The sequence below is a fragment of the Molossus molossus genome, unplaced genomic scaffold (genome assembly GCF_014108415.1).
Source record: "Molossus molossus isolate mMolMol1 unplaced genomic scaffold, mMolMol1.p scaffold_m16_p_7, whole genome shotgun sequence".
NCBI lineage: Eukaryota > Metazoa > Chordata > Mammalia > Chiroptera > Molossidae > Molossus > Molossus molossus.
This window is the reverse complement of record NW_023425401.1, coordinates 72,603,789-72,622,127: the sequence shown is the minus strand read 5'-3', so window position 1 is coordinate 72,622,127 and position 18,339 is coordinate 72,603,789. Positions and strand designations below refer to the sequence as shown.

At 36.3% G+C, this 18,339-nt stretch overlaps 1 protein-coding gene across 3 annotated transcripts in view; it reads left to right on the top strand.

The window, feature by feature from the left end:
* Positions 1 to 7,747, top strand: part of BMT2 (base methyltransferase of 25S rRNA 2 homolog) — a 161,186-nt gene extending 153,439 nt beyond the window's left edge. For 2 of the 3 annotated variants that reach the window (XM_036246880.1, XM_036246879.1), the window contains one exon: positions 6,422 to 7,747. In XM_036246880.1, the coding sequence (XP_036102773.1) occupies positions 6,422 to 7,051 (630 nt within the window). In that variant the 3' untranslated portion in view covers positions 7,052 to 7,747. The remainder of the gene's footprint in view (positions 1 to 6,421) is intronic. The other variant, XM_036246881.1, reaches the window with a different exon arrangement.
* The last annotated feature ends 10,592 nt before the right edge of the window (positions 7,748 to 18,339 follow it).

Sequence of the window (18,339 nt, the reverse complement as noted above, 5' to 3'; positions counted from 1 at the left end):
GGTTTTTCAATCTGTTTCCCACTTTCATGTCTCTGGTTCTATTTTGTTCATCAGTTTAATTTGTTAAGTGAGATCATCTGATACTTGTCTTTCTCTGACTGGCTTATTTCACTTAGCATAATACTCTCCAGGTCCCTCCATGTCGTCTCAAAGGGTAAGAGGTTTTTCTTTTTTACAGCTGTGTGGTATTCCATTGTGTAAATGTTTCTTTTCTTGAGTTGTATGATATTAACACTTTATTCAATGTATCATTGGCAAATATGTTCTCCCATACAATGGGTTCCCTTTTTATTTTGATGCTGGTTTCTTTTGCTGTATAGAAGCTTTTCAGTTTGATGTAGTCCTATTTATTAATTTTTTTCTTTGTGTATCTTGCCCTTGGTAATATATTGGTGAAAATTCATGTGATGTCTGATATTTTCTTCCCTAATTTTCTTTTGAGATTTTTATCATTTTGTGACTTACATTTAATCTTTTACTCATTTTGAGTTTAGTCTTGTGTATTATGTAAGTTTGTGGTCTAGCTTCACATTTTTGCATGTACTTGTCCAATTTTTCCAGAACCATTTATTGAAGAGACTATTTTTACTCCACTGTATGCTCTTGCCTTCTTTGTCAAATATTCATTGAACATAATGTCTTGGGTTGATTTCTGGTTTCTGTTCCATTGATCTGTATGCCTGTTCTTGTGCCAGTACCAGACTGTTTTGATTACAATGGCTTTGTAGTATAACCTACTATGTGGTATTCTGATTTCTCCAACTAAATTTTATTTTAAAGCTCAGTAATTAAGATTATCTTATAAATGAAATACAATAGAGAGTTCACTGATTTTCAACCAAGACAGAAAACAGTCTTTTCAACAAAAAGAACCATTAGATATCCATATACAAATGGGAAAAAAAACTTTATCTTTACTTCATACCACTCACAATAATGTTCTCACATGAATTAAAGACCTAACTGAAGAAAATTGAAGTTATACAACTTCTAGCAGAAAACATCATTGAAAATTTTTGTGATGTTGGATTAGGAAAGTATTTCTTAGATATGACACCAAAAATAGTCCATGAAAGCACAAATTGATTAACTAGCTTTCAACAAACAAACAAACATTCAAAAAAAAAAAGAAAAGAAAGAAAGAAAAGAAACTTTTCTTAAAAGACACTGATAAGAGAATGAAAAGACAAGCCATAATATTAAAGAAAATATTTTCAAGTCATACATCTGATTATTTACTTTTATCCAGAATAAAGAATTGTCAAAACTCAGAAATAAGAAAACAGGTATTTGGTGTTTTGTTTTGTTTTTAATTTAAAACAACCCAAATATTTTTAAACAGGCAAAGAATTTGAGCAGACTCTTTACCAAAGAAGATACCCACATATGAAATAAGTACATATAAAAAAAGATAAACATTACTAATTAGGAAAATGCACATTAAAACCACAATAAACCACTAGACACCTATTTACAGTGACTAAAATTTTAAAAGGCTGGCCATATCAAGTGTTGTTGATGATTTGGATATACTAGAACTTTAATATACTTTGGTAGGAATTTTCAGCTGCATAATTGCTTTCGAAAACAATTTTGGAGTTTCTTTAACAAATATATACCTGCTCTGTGATCTAGACTTTTCTGGATATTTAGCTAATTCAAATGAAAACATGTCCATTCAAACATAAACAGGAATATTCATTGCAGTTTCAGTTGTAATCGTGAAAAACTAGAAATGATCCAGACATTCATAAACAGGTGTGTGGATAACCAAATTGTGCTATATTCTTGAACCATCAGGATACCTCAACAATAAAAAAGGAATAAAATGCATGCAAAATAAATGAATCCCAAAATAATTGCTATGTGAAAGACACCTAGCAAAATAAGTACATTATTCTGCATTACTCCACTCATATAAAATTTTAGGAAATCAAACTAATCTATAGTGATAGAAGTTACATCAGTGATTGCATAGTGGCAGGGGAAGAGCAAGGAGAGTGCGAGGAAGGGATTATCAGGTGCATAAGGTAACTTTTTGAGGTGCTGCATCTGTTCTTTAACTGGATTGTGGCAATGGTTTCACAAGTGTATAAATGTCAAAACTTATCAAAAGCATACACTTTAAATGTTTGTGTGTCAGTAATATTTTATGTGTCAGTTATGCTTTAATAAAGCTAAAAAATAAAAAGGAAAGGAAAGAAGAAAAACAAGTGTCTTTTTCATGTATCACTGTCCCTACTAGGTAGTTTGGATGATTATGTGATCAGCTTGTCTACCTACAAATAAGAATGAGGGATTAAGGGCTTAATTTCTATATTTGCTTATTAATTAATAACTATTTTTATATGAAAAAGGTAACTAATCTTATCAAATTTTAAAGTTGCTTTCTTATTTTTTATTGTTCCCATAGTTTTAATAGTCAGCAAATTATGTCATGCTGTTCATTCCTTTACCTGTATGGTTTCCCGTGGTTATTTGTCTATGTTAAATTTAATATGTAATTTGTTTCAAACCAGGGCTTAACTTTTTAATAGAATAAATGTAATAAATTACTTTTGGCATGTTAAAGTTAATGGCTTAAAAGATGTTTTTCATGACCTTAAAAACTTTTGGTATTTTGCTTTTACAAATATAAAATGCCTCTTTCATTATCCTCTTTAACTTTTTTGATTCATCTTTATTTCTTATTTAAAGTTGTTGTTATATTAGCCTATTTTGGTAACTGTAAATGTTGAAGTGAATCTAAAGATGACTGAGTTTAGAAATAAATCATTACCGGGAATTCAGTCAAGATGGAAGCATAGGTAAATGTTGTACTTGAATCCTCCAACAAGCACATATAAATTACAACTAAACTACAGAACAACCATCATTCAGAACTACCTGAAATCTAGCTGAACAGAAATTCTACAACTAATGATATAAAGCAACCACATTGAGACTGGTAGGAGGGGCAGAGACTCATAACAGGCTATTCCAACACCCACACGGGCAGATAAAAAGCAGCAGGGATATGTCTGCTGCAGAAGTCCCACCTGAGGAGCAAGGGATCACAGCCTGTTATCAGGTCCCCCAGCCCAGGGTTCTTAAGCCAGGAAGAGAAGTCCCCACAACTTCTGGAAGTAACAATCAGTGGGTATTGTGGCTGAGAGAGACGAAGAGAAGCTCGAGTCCAAGGCATTCCTCTTAAAAGGCCAACACACAGGCTTACTCTGACTCACTCTGAGCCTCAGCACTGAGGCAGCATGAAATGCACCAAGAACATACAGGGAGGAACTGGATTGTCTGGCATCAGGGCAAGACCTGGAGGACAGCTTTCTCCCAGACAGAATGCTGGCAGAGGCCATTGTTCCAATTCTGAGCTCTTCACTGACAGTGTAGGCAGACAGATGCCATATCTGACTCTTCATCAACCTGGCTAACACTGTTTACCTCACCCTGGTGATTTCCTGAGTCTCCTCCCCACCTCATTTGTGGGCCTACCCAAGCCCTTCTCAGTGGCCTTTTCATACAAATAGCCTGTCTTGGCTCATGCTTTAGACTTTCCTAAAATCTCTCAAATAAGCAGCATCTGACCTCAGTATGACCTATACCTCTTGCTAAGTGGCTCCAGGCCCAGCATTAGTGGAGTCATTCTTGGTTCCCAGCTTGGCCTTTCCAAGCCCAGCACAAGTAGCAGCCATCTAAAGATTGCTTTGTAGCTCATGCCAGGTGGCCCCGGGCAGAACACAAGTGGTGGTTGACTGGCCTGCAGCTCCTAGGAGACTCCCAGAGCCAGGTTACCTAGTGGACAACTGCAGATCATGTCAAAGCACCACTCAACCACCTCCATAAGAAACACTCAAGGGGAAGACTCAGAGTGTACCAGAACCCCACTGAAATAAGTCCTGCCCCGTGATGTGGGCCTCTGTACAGCTGCTCTTCCACTTTGGTCATAGCCAGTCCTCAAAGCCAGTTAGGCTGGGGATAAATCCCTTCTATTGAGGTGCCAACAGCAATCAAGATTCAACCACATTAGGAAGGTATACACAACCCATATGGAAAGTGTACTAGGAGTATCCAAGTCAGATGGTCAGGGAGGCTGTGTCACTGAACCCTTCAGGACACCTACTAAATAAGGCCACTCTACCAAGCCCAGGAGACATAGCAGCTATACATAATACATAGAAGCAAATATAGGGAGGCTGCCAAAATAAGACAAACATGTTCCAAATGAAAGAACAGGACAAAACTTCAAAAAAAGAAACAAAATGGAGACAAGCAATCTACCAGATGCAGAGTTCAAAACACTCTTTATAAGGATACTCAATGATCTCAATGAGAACTTTAATAAAGAAATAAGAAATATAAAATAGGGTTAGAGAACATATAAAAGAACCAGTCAGAAGTGAATACTTAATTGAAGAATATATTGTCGGGAATCAACAGTGGAGTAGATGAAGCAGAGAATTGAATCATATTTTTGGGAGATAAGGAAGCAGAAAACACCCAATCAGAACAATAGAAAGTAAAAAGAATCCAAAAAAATGAGAATATGCTAGGCCAACTTCAAGTATACCAACTTTAGCATCATGGCATTAGCATCATGGTGGTGCCAGAAGGTAAAGAGAGAGACCAAGGAATTGAAAACCTATGTGAAAAAAATAATAGCAGAAAACTTTTCTAACCTAGTGAAGGAGATAGACATACAAGTCCAAGAAGCACACATAGTCCCAAACAAGATGAACCCAAAGAGACCCACACCAAGACACATCATCAATAAAATAGCAAAGGTTAAAGACGAGAGAATCTTAAAAGCAGCAAGATCAAACATAAATAAAATGACAATAAATACACATCTATCAACAACTACTTTAAATGCTCCAGTCAAAAGGCATATGGAGCCCTGACTGGTTTGGCTCAGCGGTTACAGTATTGGCCCACAGACTGGAGGGTCTCAGATTCAATTCCTGGTCAAGGGCACATACCTTGGTTGTAGGTTCGATCCTGGCCCTAGTTGGGGTAGGCGAGGCAACCACTTGATGTGTCTCACAGCAATCTCTCTCTCTCTCTTTCACCCCTCCCTCTCTCATACTTCTACTCTATCAAAAAATAAATAAATAAATAATGGAAAAATACCCTCAGGTGAGGATTAACAACAACAACAACCAAAATATGAAGGCTGAATGGATAAGAAAACAAGATCCTTACATATGGTATCTACAAGTGACTCCCTTCAGATCAGAAGACACACAGAGACTGAAAGTAAAGGGATAGAAAAGAGATTTCATGAAAATTGAAACAAATAATTGAAAAGCACAGGTAGCAATACTTACACCAGACAAAATAGACCTTAAAACAAAGTCTGTATAACAAAGACATACTCAGCAATTTCACTTCTAGGTATTTATCCAAAGGAGCACAAAACACTAAATTGAAAAGACATATATATTCATGGGTTTAGTGCAGCATTATTTATAATACTGAGATTGAAGCAAACTAAGTGTCCATCCATAGATGAATGGATGAAGAAGTGCATATATAGAGGTTGAGGCAAAAGTAGATTTATAGCTGTGAGTACATGAAAGAGTTCATTCTTATATTATTATTTATTTATTATTGTATTATTTTATATGAACAACTGTAAACCTACTTTTGCCCCAACCTGTGTACCATGGAATATGACTCAGTCATAAAAAAGGATAAAATCTTGCCATCTGCAACAACATGGATGGACCTAGAGGGTATTGTGCTGAATGAAATAAGACAAAGGACGACAATTGCCATGTTATTTTCCTTATATGTAGAATCTAAAAAATAAGTGGAAAAGCATAACCAAAATAGACTCATAGATACAGAAAACATTTTGATGGTTGGCAAACAAGAAGCGGGGGTTGGGAAACAGGTGAAAAAGATGAAGGGATTAAGTACAAATTGGTACTATAGAATAGTCTCTGGGATGTTAAGTACAGCAAAAGAAATATAATCAGTATATTTTAATGAGTATGGTGTAGATTTATCAGGGTGATCATTTAGTAAGTTATAAGATGTCGAATCACTGGGTTGTACACCTCAAACTAATATAGTAATGTATATCAACTGTAACTGAAAAAAAAAATACGTAAAGTAAAATAAGAAATCATTTCTGTTAACTCTTACATAAATTAAATTTCAAACAAGCCCTTATTTTTTAAATATATGTATGCTTAAAATATGTCAAATTAACTCTTAGAAATACAGTTTTCTATATGACAACTAGAATTCTCTAGGCTGAATTACTCTGTGGTTTTTGTGACTAAAAGTTTTGGTTGAATAACTGCAAATGGAATAAGTTAGAAGGGAAAGGCCCATAATTAAAACTTGACCTAGATAGAAATGCTGTGAAATAGTTTGGAAGTAATCTTGGAATTCTAATATGCCTTGTTTTCCCTTTCTGCAGACTGTATATAAATGTGACTTCCTGAACTTGCAGCTTCAGCAACCACTCCAGCTGGCACAGGATGCTATAGATGCCTTTTTGAAGCAGCTGAAAAACCCTATTGATTCTCTTCCTGGAGAACTTTTCCATGTGGTTGTTTTCTCTCTCCTTCTTTCTTATTTTCCATCACCTTACCAGAGATGGATTTGCTGTAAGAAAGCCCATGAACTGTTAATGTTAAATGGTTTATTGCTTATCATCACACCTGATTCCTCCCATCAGAATCGTCATGCTATGATGATGAAAAGCTGGAAGATTGCTATAGAGTCGCTGGGCTTTAAACGTTTCAAGTATTCAAAATTTTCACATATGCATCTGATGGCATTTAGAAAAATATCCCTAACAACTACAAGTGACTTGGTAAGTAGAAACTACCCTGGAATGTTATATATTCCTCAGGATTTCAACAGTATAGAAGATGAGGAATATTCAAACCCTTCCTGCTGTGTTCGATCAGATATAGAAGATGAACAACTGGCATATGGTTTTACAGAGCTCCCTGATGCTCCATACGACTCAGATTCTGGAGAAAGTCAAACCAGCTCCATTCCTTTCTATGAGCTAGAAGATCCCATATTACTTTTAAGTTAGTATAAAAGCAAAAACCTTTTCAATCCAAACTCCTAAATTAATTGCTTACACTAATCAGAAATACTAACATGAACTTAATAATTAAAACCTGGTTTGCATAGAAGAAATGCAAAGGTTGACAGAGTTTGCTATTTTTTTTTCTACTTCTGGATTTTAAAATTTGTTCTTATATAGAAAACTTTAAGTTTCACGCAGAGTGGTTCCTGTCATAGCGGAAACCACTCTTACATCAGCATTTAGCACTCAGATATAGAAAGGTACCTTTTTTCTATTTTGTGTTACTGTGAAAAATTAAGTATAATTTGCTGTGTATTTTTTTTTATCTTTTCAATGTTGACTTTAAACCATTGCAATGAGAAACTTAAAGATATATAGAAATCTGTAGATTGTACTTGGATGGTTAACCAGTTAAATGTATCACAGAGCTAGATTGGTTTAGTTGTTGTGAGATACACTTATTCTTTTTTTCTAACTAAATTGTTATTATAGAAAGCCATTTTTTGTTTAGTTTCATCTGATAACCAATATTTCCTAAACTTTTTGGAATTGATGGTAATTTTTTTTTCTTGTTCTTGCTTATTTAACATCATCAGACATTGGGGGAGAGATTTCCCACAAAGTATGTGTTGTAATTTGATTAGCACAGTACAAAATCCACCATTGCCAAAGTAGAATTTTCATAACTTTCTTGTTGATTTGAGCCTTGATGTTAAATATATTTTACTGTCAGAGTTCACTTTTGCTTTTTAAAATTTAGAATTCATTTACAAATTTTTCAATTTAAGCAGTGAACAATATAATATTTAATATTGACCTGAAACACCTTTGTGAAAAGGTTTGTACTTGTAAGAGATCTTATATTTCATCTAGACCAACTTTTCATAAACGGTCCTCACCTTTCAATTAAGGAGGTATGCTGCACTACAAGTCTGAAATTATATAGAAAAAATTTTAAATTATCCCTCTGCTTCTAGTATCATAAAATGATTTTGAGCTTTCGGTATTCTTACTTCTATCTGAATCCTAACTAAAAAACTTATTTGAAAATATACATCATTAGTTGGCTGGGGAAATATTCCCTTTCCACATTGATAAATGTCTTTCTGTGCTTCTGAATCAGAAGCAAATGATTAAGGAGAAATATATGTTCAAACAACACAAGATTTAGTTTAAATAGCTAAGAATATTTAGTCCGTGTTGTCTTATTAGCCAGAAATTGTCATTTTTAAGAGTGCCACTGTGTGGATTTTTAAAATTGGTTTTATATTAAAATTACCTCATAATGAGGTTTTTGTACTGAAATATCAGTTTCAGGTTTCATGGTTAGTGTGTGTGTGTATGAAGAAAACTTGTACTTTCAATGGTTGATCCTAAATTTCATAAACTGCACTTATTTACTCTGGTAAAACTGATGTTTTTGTGTTTTTGAATGTCAAACTTCATTTACAAAATGTGTCTTTTAAGATATAAATGGTTGAGTGTGTATACCCAATATTTCTCATTAAATGTTACATTCTAAACTAAGGAAAGTAATAAGAGTGTAATTAATGTAAGAAAGTCAGTTAACTAAATGCAATAAATATTGATTGCTCAAATATATGAGAAGTAACTTGAAATTTTTTCTTTACTTTCAATAGCTTAAGATTCCTTAATAATTAAGATTGACCTTTTTTTCCATTAAGTACTCTAAGTCAAGTCTTGTAGCTCCCCCAAAAGAAGAAGAAGAAAAAAGAACATTGTCTTCAGGATAACACAAAACTGTGTTTTAGTAACACTTCTTTTACCATATTACTTCATTTTATTCGACTAAATACGATCTTTTTGGCAAAGAAAAAAATACCAATGAAACAGTGCTTTTAAGAGGCTGTTGTAAGTACCACCTTGGAGTCAGCACTTGTATTACAGCTAAATGTTGGTGCTATAAATGTTTCCAAAGTAGATTTTTTTTACAGATGTTGATTCTGTTTATGCTCTGAAGTGTGCATGATGTATTTTAAGTAGTATTTTACAGAAAAAACCTCTTTATAAAACCTATATTCCCACTTAGTATAAATTTGTTTGAATTTATAAATATTACTTATTACTGTAAATTCAGCTTATTCAAATTAGGTTGGTACAGGATTTAAACTAACATATTCTACCAAAGCCAATTCAGTGTATTAGTGTTAAAATATAAGTAGTCACCTGGCTTGGTGCTAGATTATATATGTAATGACAAGAAAAATTAATAGAGCCTTCTAATATTATATTAGTATGGGTATTCTTACGGATCTTGCTGGTGCATTTACAACAGAATTTTTCAAAATAATTTGGTGTTTCAGAAACAAATGATCATTTGGTTGGATTTTTCAGGATCAAGTGGTATATGTCATAGTCACCAAGTGGTAAGAGGTGGCAAACCTGAAAATGTATATTTGCCTTTGTTGTATTTTTTCACATTTTGTGAAAAATGTACATTTATCAAAAATATTAAATTTTCTAATATTCATTATCCATTACTTCTAAACTGAAATTGACATAGTTTTTTGTCTATCTCATCAAGTAATTTCAAAATGGGGAAGCAATTTAGAACTTGAATAACACAGTTTTCTAGCTGTGTGTATCTAGTCATTGTATGTCAACCATATCATACTACATTTTTCTTGAAAGTTAATTACATCAGAGGTAACTTAGGAAGTAAGCAAATAACAGTCATAGTTTTCAAATCACCATTGGCCTTTTCACTAAGAATCCAAAAGATAACATGTTTCCCAAAGCCAGGCATGGATGAAACATTCCCTAGAACTAAGGTGGGTGGGTGATTGCTGGGAAGAAGAGAGGAAAACATACCAAATTCCTGGAGACTGCCTGTGAGAAAAAAGATACTTAGGACCCAGACCAAAAACAGAAAGGGGGCTAGTGCCTTAACTGTAATAGGAACTTTGTGTTTTTTAGCACCATTGAAGCACTAGCACAGATTAAACTATGAGAGTACAGGTTATTGTGAAAACAGTAGGGGCCTGGGCATTTGCAAGTACTAAGATAACATTTTGATATAGAGGAAAGGCAATAATCTGGAACTGTGTAACCAGAAGAATTATCAAGATAGGAGGGACCCTGTTGAAATGGAGAATGGTGCCAGTTGGAATGAGGACCTACAGAATAAATGCTAGGACATCACAAACCATCTTAGTCTTATTTGATTCATTAATTCAGGATTAATTGCTACACTGTTACATGGAACTAGGTGCTATAAGGAATAAATACTGTGCTCTTCAGGGCTGACGATGTAACTTTAAAAACATAATTAAGGCTGATTCCAAGATGGAGGTGGAGTGAATGGAAGCTACACAGACCATCTCCCAGGACCAAACTGGAATTACAACTAAAATAAAGACAAATCGTCGGGAAAAAGCAACAGAAAAGCACCTGGAGAGGACCCATATAACCTGGGAAAGGAAAAAAGGACACTGAATTGAGCCTAGTAGGCCTACAGAGATGCAAGAGGGCGAGCTGGGAGCCCATGGACAGTGGCAGTTTTAGCTGTGAGCAACACCCCTGGGGTTACAATACCAACCTGGCTCCACAGTGTAAAGGGCTGGGACAGAACACTAAATTAGCTACAGCCACTTAACTTGGGCACTGGGAGAGGAAGGTCGGACTGGATTGGAATTGTGTGGGGACACTCAGGATTTGGAGGGCACTGAGAGTTTTTACTGAGTCACAGCTGCACAGGACAGTGGCCATCTTGCTTAGGGAGCTCCTTCCTGGAGCTCTGGGCCACAGAAATGCAAATTGAGGTTAATTAACAATCAGCATCTGCCCCACCCTCTGGAAATCCCCTTATGCTGAACACCTGGGGAAGTTTTTATTAAGTTGAGGGCTTCAACGAAAAGGCTCTTCAAGTAATTGAGACTAATAGCCTCCAGGTGAGAGGATAAGTGAACCTTTCCAGGGCCTGCAAATCTACCCCGGAAAGTAAGACTTAACAGTGGAGTTTAGCATGGGCCCACCCAGGCTCATCCAAACCCAGTAGAGGGAGCCACAAACAGCAGAACACCAACACCCATGGAACATTTGGCAGGTTCCAAAACCAAAATGGCAATGAATAAGTACATATTAATAATAACCTTTAATGTAAAAGGACTGAACACCCTGATCAAAAGACAGAGTAGCTGATTGAATAAAAAAGCATGACTCATATATATGTTATTTACAAGAGACCCACCTCACAACAAAACAGTCACATAGGTTGAAAGTGAAGAGATGGGAAAATATCATTCAACAAAATGGAAAGGAAAAAAAAGCTGGGGTAGCAATACTTAAATCTGATAAAATAGATTTCAAGATGAAGGCCATAATTAGGGACAAAGAAGGCCACTACATAATATTGACAGAATCTATCCAACAGGAAGATATAACCTTGATAAACATATATGCACCCAATATAGGAGCACCAAAATATATTTAAAAATCTGGAGGACTTTGAAGGAGAAATCGACAACAATACAATCATAGCAGGGGACTTCAACACTTCACTGTAATCCCTGGATAAATCCTCTAAACAAAAACTTAACAAGGATACTGAACTCTAATGACGTACTAGATCAAAAGGATTTACTAGGTATCTACAGAGAATTACACTACAAAAATGCAGAGTTCACATTCTTCTCAAGTGCACATAGAACATTCTCAAAGATAGGCCACATGTTAGGACACAAACTAAGTCTCTACAAGTTCAAGAGGATTGAAATCATATCAAGCATCTTCTCAGATCACAATGGCATGAAATGAGAAATCAATTACAACAAGAACATGAAAAGACATTTGAACACATGGAGGCTAAATAGCATGTTATTAAGCAATGAATGGGCTACCAAGAAGATCAAGGAAGAAATTAAAAATTTCTTGGAAACCAATGAAAATGAACACACAACACAAAATCTATGGGATGCAGCAAAAACAGTTTTGTGAAGGAACTTCATAGCAGTACAGGCCTACCTCAAGAAACAAGAAAAATTTCTAATTGACTGTCTACCTCACAACTTAAAGAACCAGAAAGCAGACAAACAGAAAACCTCCAGAGAAAGTAGAAGGAAATAAATAGTAAACATCAGACCAATTCAAAAGATCAATGAAACAAAGAACTGGTTTTTTAAAAAAGAAAAGAGATTCATGGACCCTTACCTAGACTCACCAAGAAACAGAGAACCCATATACACAAAGTCAGTAACGAAAGAGGAGAAGCAACAACTGACACCACAGAAATACAAAGTATAATTAACAAATACTATGAACAATTATACTGCACCAAATTGGACAATCTAAGCGAAATGGACAAATTTTTAGAAACACAGTTTCCCAAAACTGAACCAGAAAGAGATAGAACAGACCAATAACAACTAAGGAAATTGAAGGTGTAATCAAGACTCTCCCAGCAAACAAAAGACCAGGCCCAGATGGATTCACAGAAGATTTTTATTGAACATTAAAAAAAAAAAACAAAAAAAAACCTAACACTTATTATCCTCAAACTATTTGAAAAAATTCAAGAAGAAGGAGGACTTCCAAACTCGTTTTATAAGGCCAGCATAATTCTAATTCCAAAACCACATAAAGACACTACCAAGATATATATATCCCTGATGAACATAGGTTCCAAAATTCTGAACAAAATACTAGCAAACTGGATCCAGAAATACATTAAAAAATTATTCACCATGACCAGGTGGAATTCATTCCAGGCATTCAGGCTGGTACAATGTTCATAAATCAGCAAATGTGATATACCACATAAACAAAGTGAAAGATTAAAACCATATGATCATATCAATAGACACTGAAAACGCATTTAACAAAATCCAGCACCCATTGCTAATAAAAACGCTCAGCAATGTGGGAATAGAGGGATTATATCTCAACATAATAAAGGCCATATATGAAACACTTACAGCCAACATCATACTCAATGTGCAAAAAGTAAAAGCATTTCACTTTAAGAACAGGAATAAGACAGGGATGCCCACTTTTCGCCACTCTTATTTTACATAGTACTGGAAGTCCTAGCCACAGCAATCAGACATGAAGGAAAAATAAGAGGGATCTAAACTGGAAAGGAAGAGGTGAAACTCAGTATTCACAAATGAAATGGTATTATACATAGAAAACCCTAAACACTCCATCAAAAATCTACTAGATTTAATAAATTTGGCAAGGTAGCAGGATACAAAATTACCATCAAGAAATCGACAGCAGCCCTGGCCGGTTTGGCTCAGCGGTTAGAGCGTTGGCCTGTGGTCCGGAGAGACCCGGGTTCGGTTCCCGCTAGGGGCACGTACTTCGGTTGCAGTTTGTCCCCGGCACTGGTTGGTCGTGCGGTGGCAGCCACTCGATGTGTCCCTTTCACATCGATGTTTTTCTCTCTCTATCTCTTCCTCTCTCTCCCTCCCACTCTATCTGTACAAAAAAATGGAAAAATGTCCTCGGGTGAGGATTAAAAAAAAAAAAATCGACAGCATTCTTATACATCAATGATGAATTCACAGGAAGAGAAACTAAAAAAAAAAACAACAATCCTATTTACCATTGTGGTAAGAAAATTCAGATACCTAGGAATAAACTTAACTAAAGAAGGAAAGGACTTATTTGCTAAAAACTACAGGACATTCAAAAAAGAAATAGAGGATGATATAAAAAAGTGGAAACATACCTTGTTAATGGATTGAAAGAATTAACATCATTAAAATGTCCATAATACCTAAAGCAATTTATAGATTCAGTGCAATCCCCATTCAAATACCAATGACATATTTCACAGAACAAGAAAAAAAAAAATATTTCAAAAGTTCACATGGAACAAAAAAAGACCCCGAATAGCCACAGCAATCTTGAAAAAGCAGGACACAGTAGGTGGGTCACAATACCAGATATCAGGTTATAGTACAAAGCCCCTTGTTCTGGCACAAAACAGCCTTGTACTGGCACAAGAACAGGTATATCGATCAATGCAACAGAACAGAGAACCCAGAAATTGACCCAAGACATTATGCTCAGTTAATATTTGATGAAGGTGGTGAGAACATAAAATGGAGTAAAGACATCCTCTTTAATAAATGGTGTTGGGAAAATTGGACAAGTACATGCAAAAAAAAAAAGAAAGAAAGAAGGAAACTGGACCATCAACTTACACCATACACAAAATAAATGAAAAATGGATAAAAATCTTAATTTTACTCATGAATCCATAAAGATCCTAGATGAAAATGTAGGCAACAAAATTTTAGACATCATACACACAATTTTCACTGATACATCTCCTAAGGCAACAGAAACAATGGAAAAAAATGAACACGTGGGACTACATCAAACTAAAAAGCTCTGCACAGCAAAAGAAACAACCATCAAAATGCAAAAAGAACCCAGAGTATAGGAGAGCATAATTGCCAGTGATACATCAGATAAGAGGTTAATTTCCAAAATAGAGTACTCATACACCTCAACAAAAGGAGGGCAAAGAACCCAATTAAAAATTGGGCAGAGGACCTAACTAGACACCTTTACAAACAGGACATACAAGTGTCCAAGAAACATGAAGAAATGCTCAACATCACTAATCATCAGAGAGATGTAAATTAAAACAACAATGAGGTATCACCTCACATTTGTCAGAATAGCTTCCAACAACAAAAATTCAAACGTGTTAGCAAGGGTGTGGAGAAAAGGGGACTCTAGTACACTGCTGGTGGGAATGCAGACTGGTGCAACCACTGTGGGAAACAAAATGGTGTTTCCTCAAATGATTAAAAGTTGTTTTGCTATTTAACCCAGTAATCCCATGTCTAGGAATATATTATAAGAAGCCTAAGACACCAATCAGAAAGTATATATGTACTCCTCTATTCATAGCAGTGCTATTTACAGTGGCTTAGATCTGGAAACAGCTCAAGTGTCCATCAATAGATGAGTGGATAAAAAAGCTGTGATACATATACAGAATGGAATACTATACAGCTGTAAGAAAGAAAGATCTCTTATCCTTTGAGACGACATGGTGGGACCTGGAGAGTACTGTGCTAAGCGAAATAAGCCAATCAGAGAAAGACAAATACCACATAATCTCACTTATTTGTGGAATATAATGAACAAGGTGGATTGATTAACTAAATAGACCCAGAGACATAGAAAGGAGTATGGTTCAGACTAACAAACCTCAAAGTAGAGGGGTTAGGAGGGAAGGATGAGATTAACCAATTAACTTATATGCATGTATGCATAACCAATGGACAGACAACAATGCTGAGAAGGTGGGAGTGGCAGGATGGGGAGGAGGGTGTCTAGGGGAGAAAAAGGAGAAAACATCTGTAACAAAAATAAATTAATAAAAATTGAAAAAAAAACATTAACACAAGATAAAAAATTTGCATAACAGCATATTTTACTGAGGCAACTGGTGGTACATATTAATAAAATCTGTTCACATTATTTTGGGCACATTCTTCATAGCAAATCTAGATGCAATTTACTTAAATACGGGTATCCCTCATGGAAGTGCAAAATTTAAATGATTTGCTACTCCCTAACTCTCCCATGTCAATCTTCACTCCCTTCTACAGCTTCTATGTTAAAATCCCGGGATGGTAGGGAAAGCCTATACTGCCTTTGCACTAATGAGTCCATCTGCCTAAAATGTCTTTCTCTCATGACTAGTTTGTTATTCAGATCTTAGTTTCCGTATTACCTCCTTAGGAGAATAACTGTACAACAACAATGAAAAACCAGAGTTTTGCCTTCCGCTTCAATGAAAGCCAAACTTGTTAGGCAGGTGCTAGTGCAAAAGGAAAGACATTTTATTCAAGTGCTGCATGTCCTGGGAGAAGGGTGAACTGCCATCTCAAAGACCATCTCCCTGTGTCTCAAAAACCATCTTTTCTTACTGCTCAGGCCTACCATTCTTGTAGGGATAGAAAGGGGAGGACTTTTGTTTCTATCCAATTATCTTGATAGCTTTTGGAAAGCTTGAGGCCCTATCCAGTCACCTTCCTAGCTTTCAGTGCACCCAGAGCCCTATGCATTTATATTTCTAGTTTTTTTGCACACTCAAATCCTGTCCACATTTCTAGCTTTTTGTGTGCTCAGGCCCTATCCATTCATATTTCTAACTTTCAGCACAATTAGTGTAAGAACATCCCCCTGCTAACATTGTGGCTAGTGGGGGAGACTCCCCAGTGCTCCAACTGTCTATGGTAACAACTTCCCCTTTCAAAATTCTTGTCCCTTATAATCTTACAAGGATAAATGGATGAAGGTCTCATCTGTAGTACCCTCCTGCTTTCAAAGGACATAATCTTACCTATCCCCAAGTCCAGAGATTCTTACTCTCTACTAAAAGAAGAGATGAATCAAGAATGAAGGGAAGCTTTACATGAGGGAGGAGCATTGCTGTCTTCAGAAAGCAGCATACATGGTGTCTAGAGGCTGGCACTGCTGGACAAGTAAAGCTGGTAAACTGCTTTATATTTCAAGATCTCATGTTGCCAGTGGACTTTGTAAGTAAGATCTTTTATGCAATCAAGTATTTAGTGAGGAGTATGCCTAGTAGTTCAGGGGAAATTGTAATGAAATCAGAAGCTGGAGAGACTAAAGGATCCCCATGATCTAATCCTGAGCAGCACTTTGGGTGGCACACGCAATTTGCTGAGGAAGCCACTGTCTGGGAAATACAGAATAAAGTAAAAAGCAACATTGTCACAGCTTTGGGAGGCACTGTCCCTTTCTGAAAAAGAAGTTTTTATATTCTCTGGGAGTGCAGGTCCAGCTTTCCCTTGAAATATCAACAGCAGCAGTGAGATCTGAGTCCTCAGGTGGTGCCTGCTTTTATCAGTGTGTGGTGGATCCAAGGCTTGATTCTCATCAGCTTTAGTGTGTTGTCAGCAGGACATCATAGAGACCAGTACATTTCTTGGCTAACTGTTGTTGATAACCTTGAGTCTTCTGGGTCTTTAGTAACTCATTCTCCTAGCTGGAGCAGGTGTATGGGCTCATCAGACAGGTAGATGGACCTGCAATGAACAAACTTGTGCAAAATTGTTAGTGTTTGCCCTAGATTTTGTACATATTGTTTTAAATTTTTAATGTTCTAAATCTAAAGGGGGTGTTCCTAAAATAGAAACTTTAAGGGTTTCCCATAAACTATCTCAAAAGAGCTTAATTTAAGCCACCTTCAGGGAACTATCCTAATTCAGAGCAAGGTAATAGGAGTTCCTAGTTTCATTTCAAATGTGTTTCCTGACATATTTTCACCAGGCTCTTTTTTATTGTGTGATGCATTTTCTCAGTCTTCCCTGTAGATTGGAGTCTCCAAAATACATGTAGTTTTTAATGAATATGTAGTTTCTCTCTTTTCTTCTGGGAGAATTGTTTGTTTGTTTGTTTGTTTTCTTTTATTGATTTTTAGAGAAGAAGGAAAAGGGAGAGAGAGCAACATCGTGAGAGAACATCAATTGGCTGCCTCCTGCATGCCCCCAGTGGGGATGGAGCCTGCAACCTGGGCATGTGTCCTGACCAGGAATTGAACCAGGACCTCTCAGTCCATGGGAGGATGCTCAGTCCACTGAGTCATACCGGTTGGGCCTTCTGGGAGATTTCTGAAGTGAATGACAATCCATTGTCACTTTGAATACTGTAAGCAAGTCCAAACTTAGGGTTTATTCCTTTGAGTAGAAGTTTTATTACCTCAGTTGTCTTCTCAGTTCTATTGGGGTATGCCTCTACAATCCAGAAAGGTGTCTACAAAAACTAATAAAAATGTAAAGGTTCTTATGGTTTCAGGCATCTGTGTAAAGTCAATTTGCCAGACCTCAAATGGACATATCCCTTTATATTGTACTCCCTTTTCTGTTGGGGCATAATCTTAGTAATGTTTTTGATGTGTATCTGACAGACTTAGGTTATCTTCTGAATGGTCCTTTGTGAATGAGGGCCCTTCAAATGTGGTCTAATAGGTCCATTAAAGCATCCCTTCCACAATAGGTTCCTTCATGTAGGTGTTTGTGGATGGGATATACTAGCGCTTCAGGGAGTAAGATCATACCATGAGTGTAGATCTTCCATATAGAGTTAGGGTCAGTTTTAGAGAATTCCCATTTATTGGCCCTTTTCTCATCTTGTTCTATGTAATGGGGTCTAAATTCTGACAAGTCCAGGTGGAGACTTAAGGCCCCAAGAAGTGGCAGCCCTCAGGTGGCTTGTCTTGCTGCTTTGTCAGTAGTTCGGTTTCCTGGCTTGTTTGGGAACTGTTCTTGTGTCCTGGG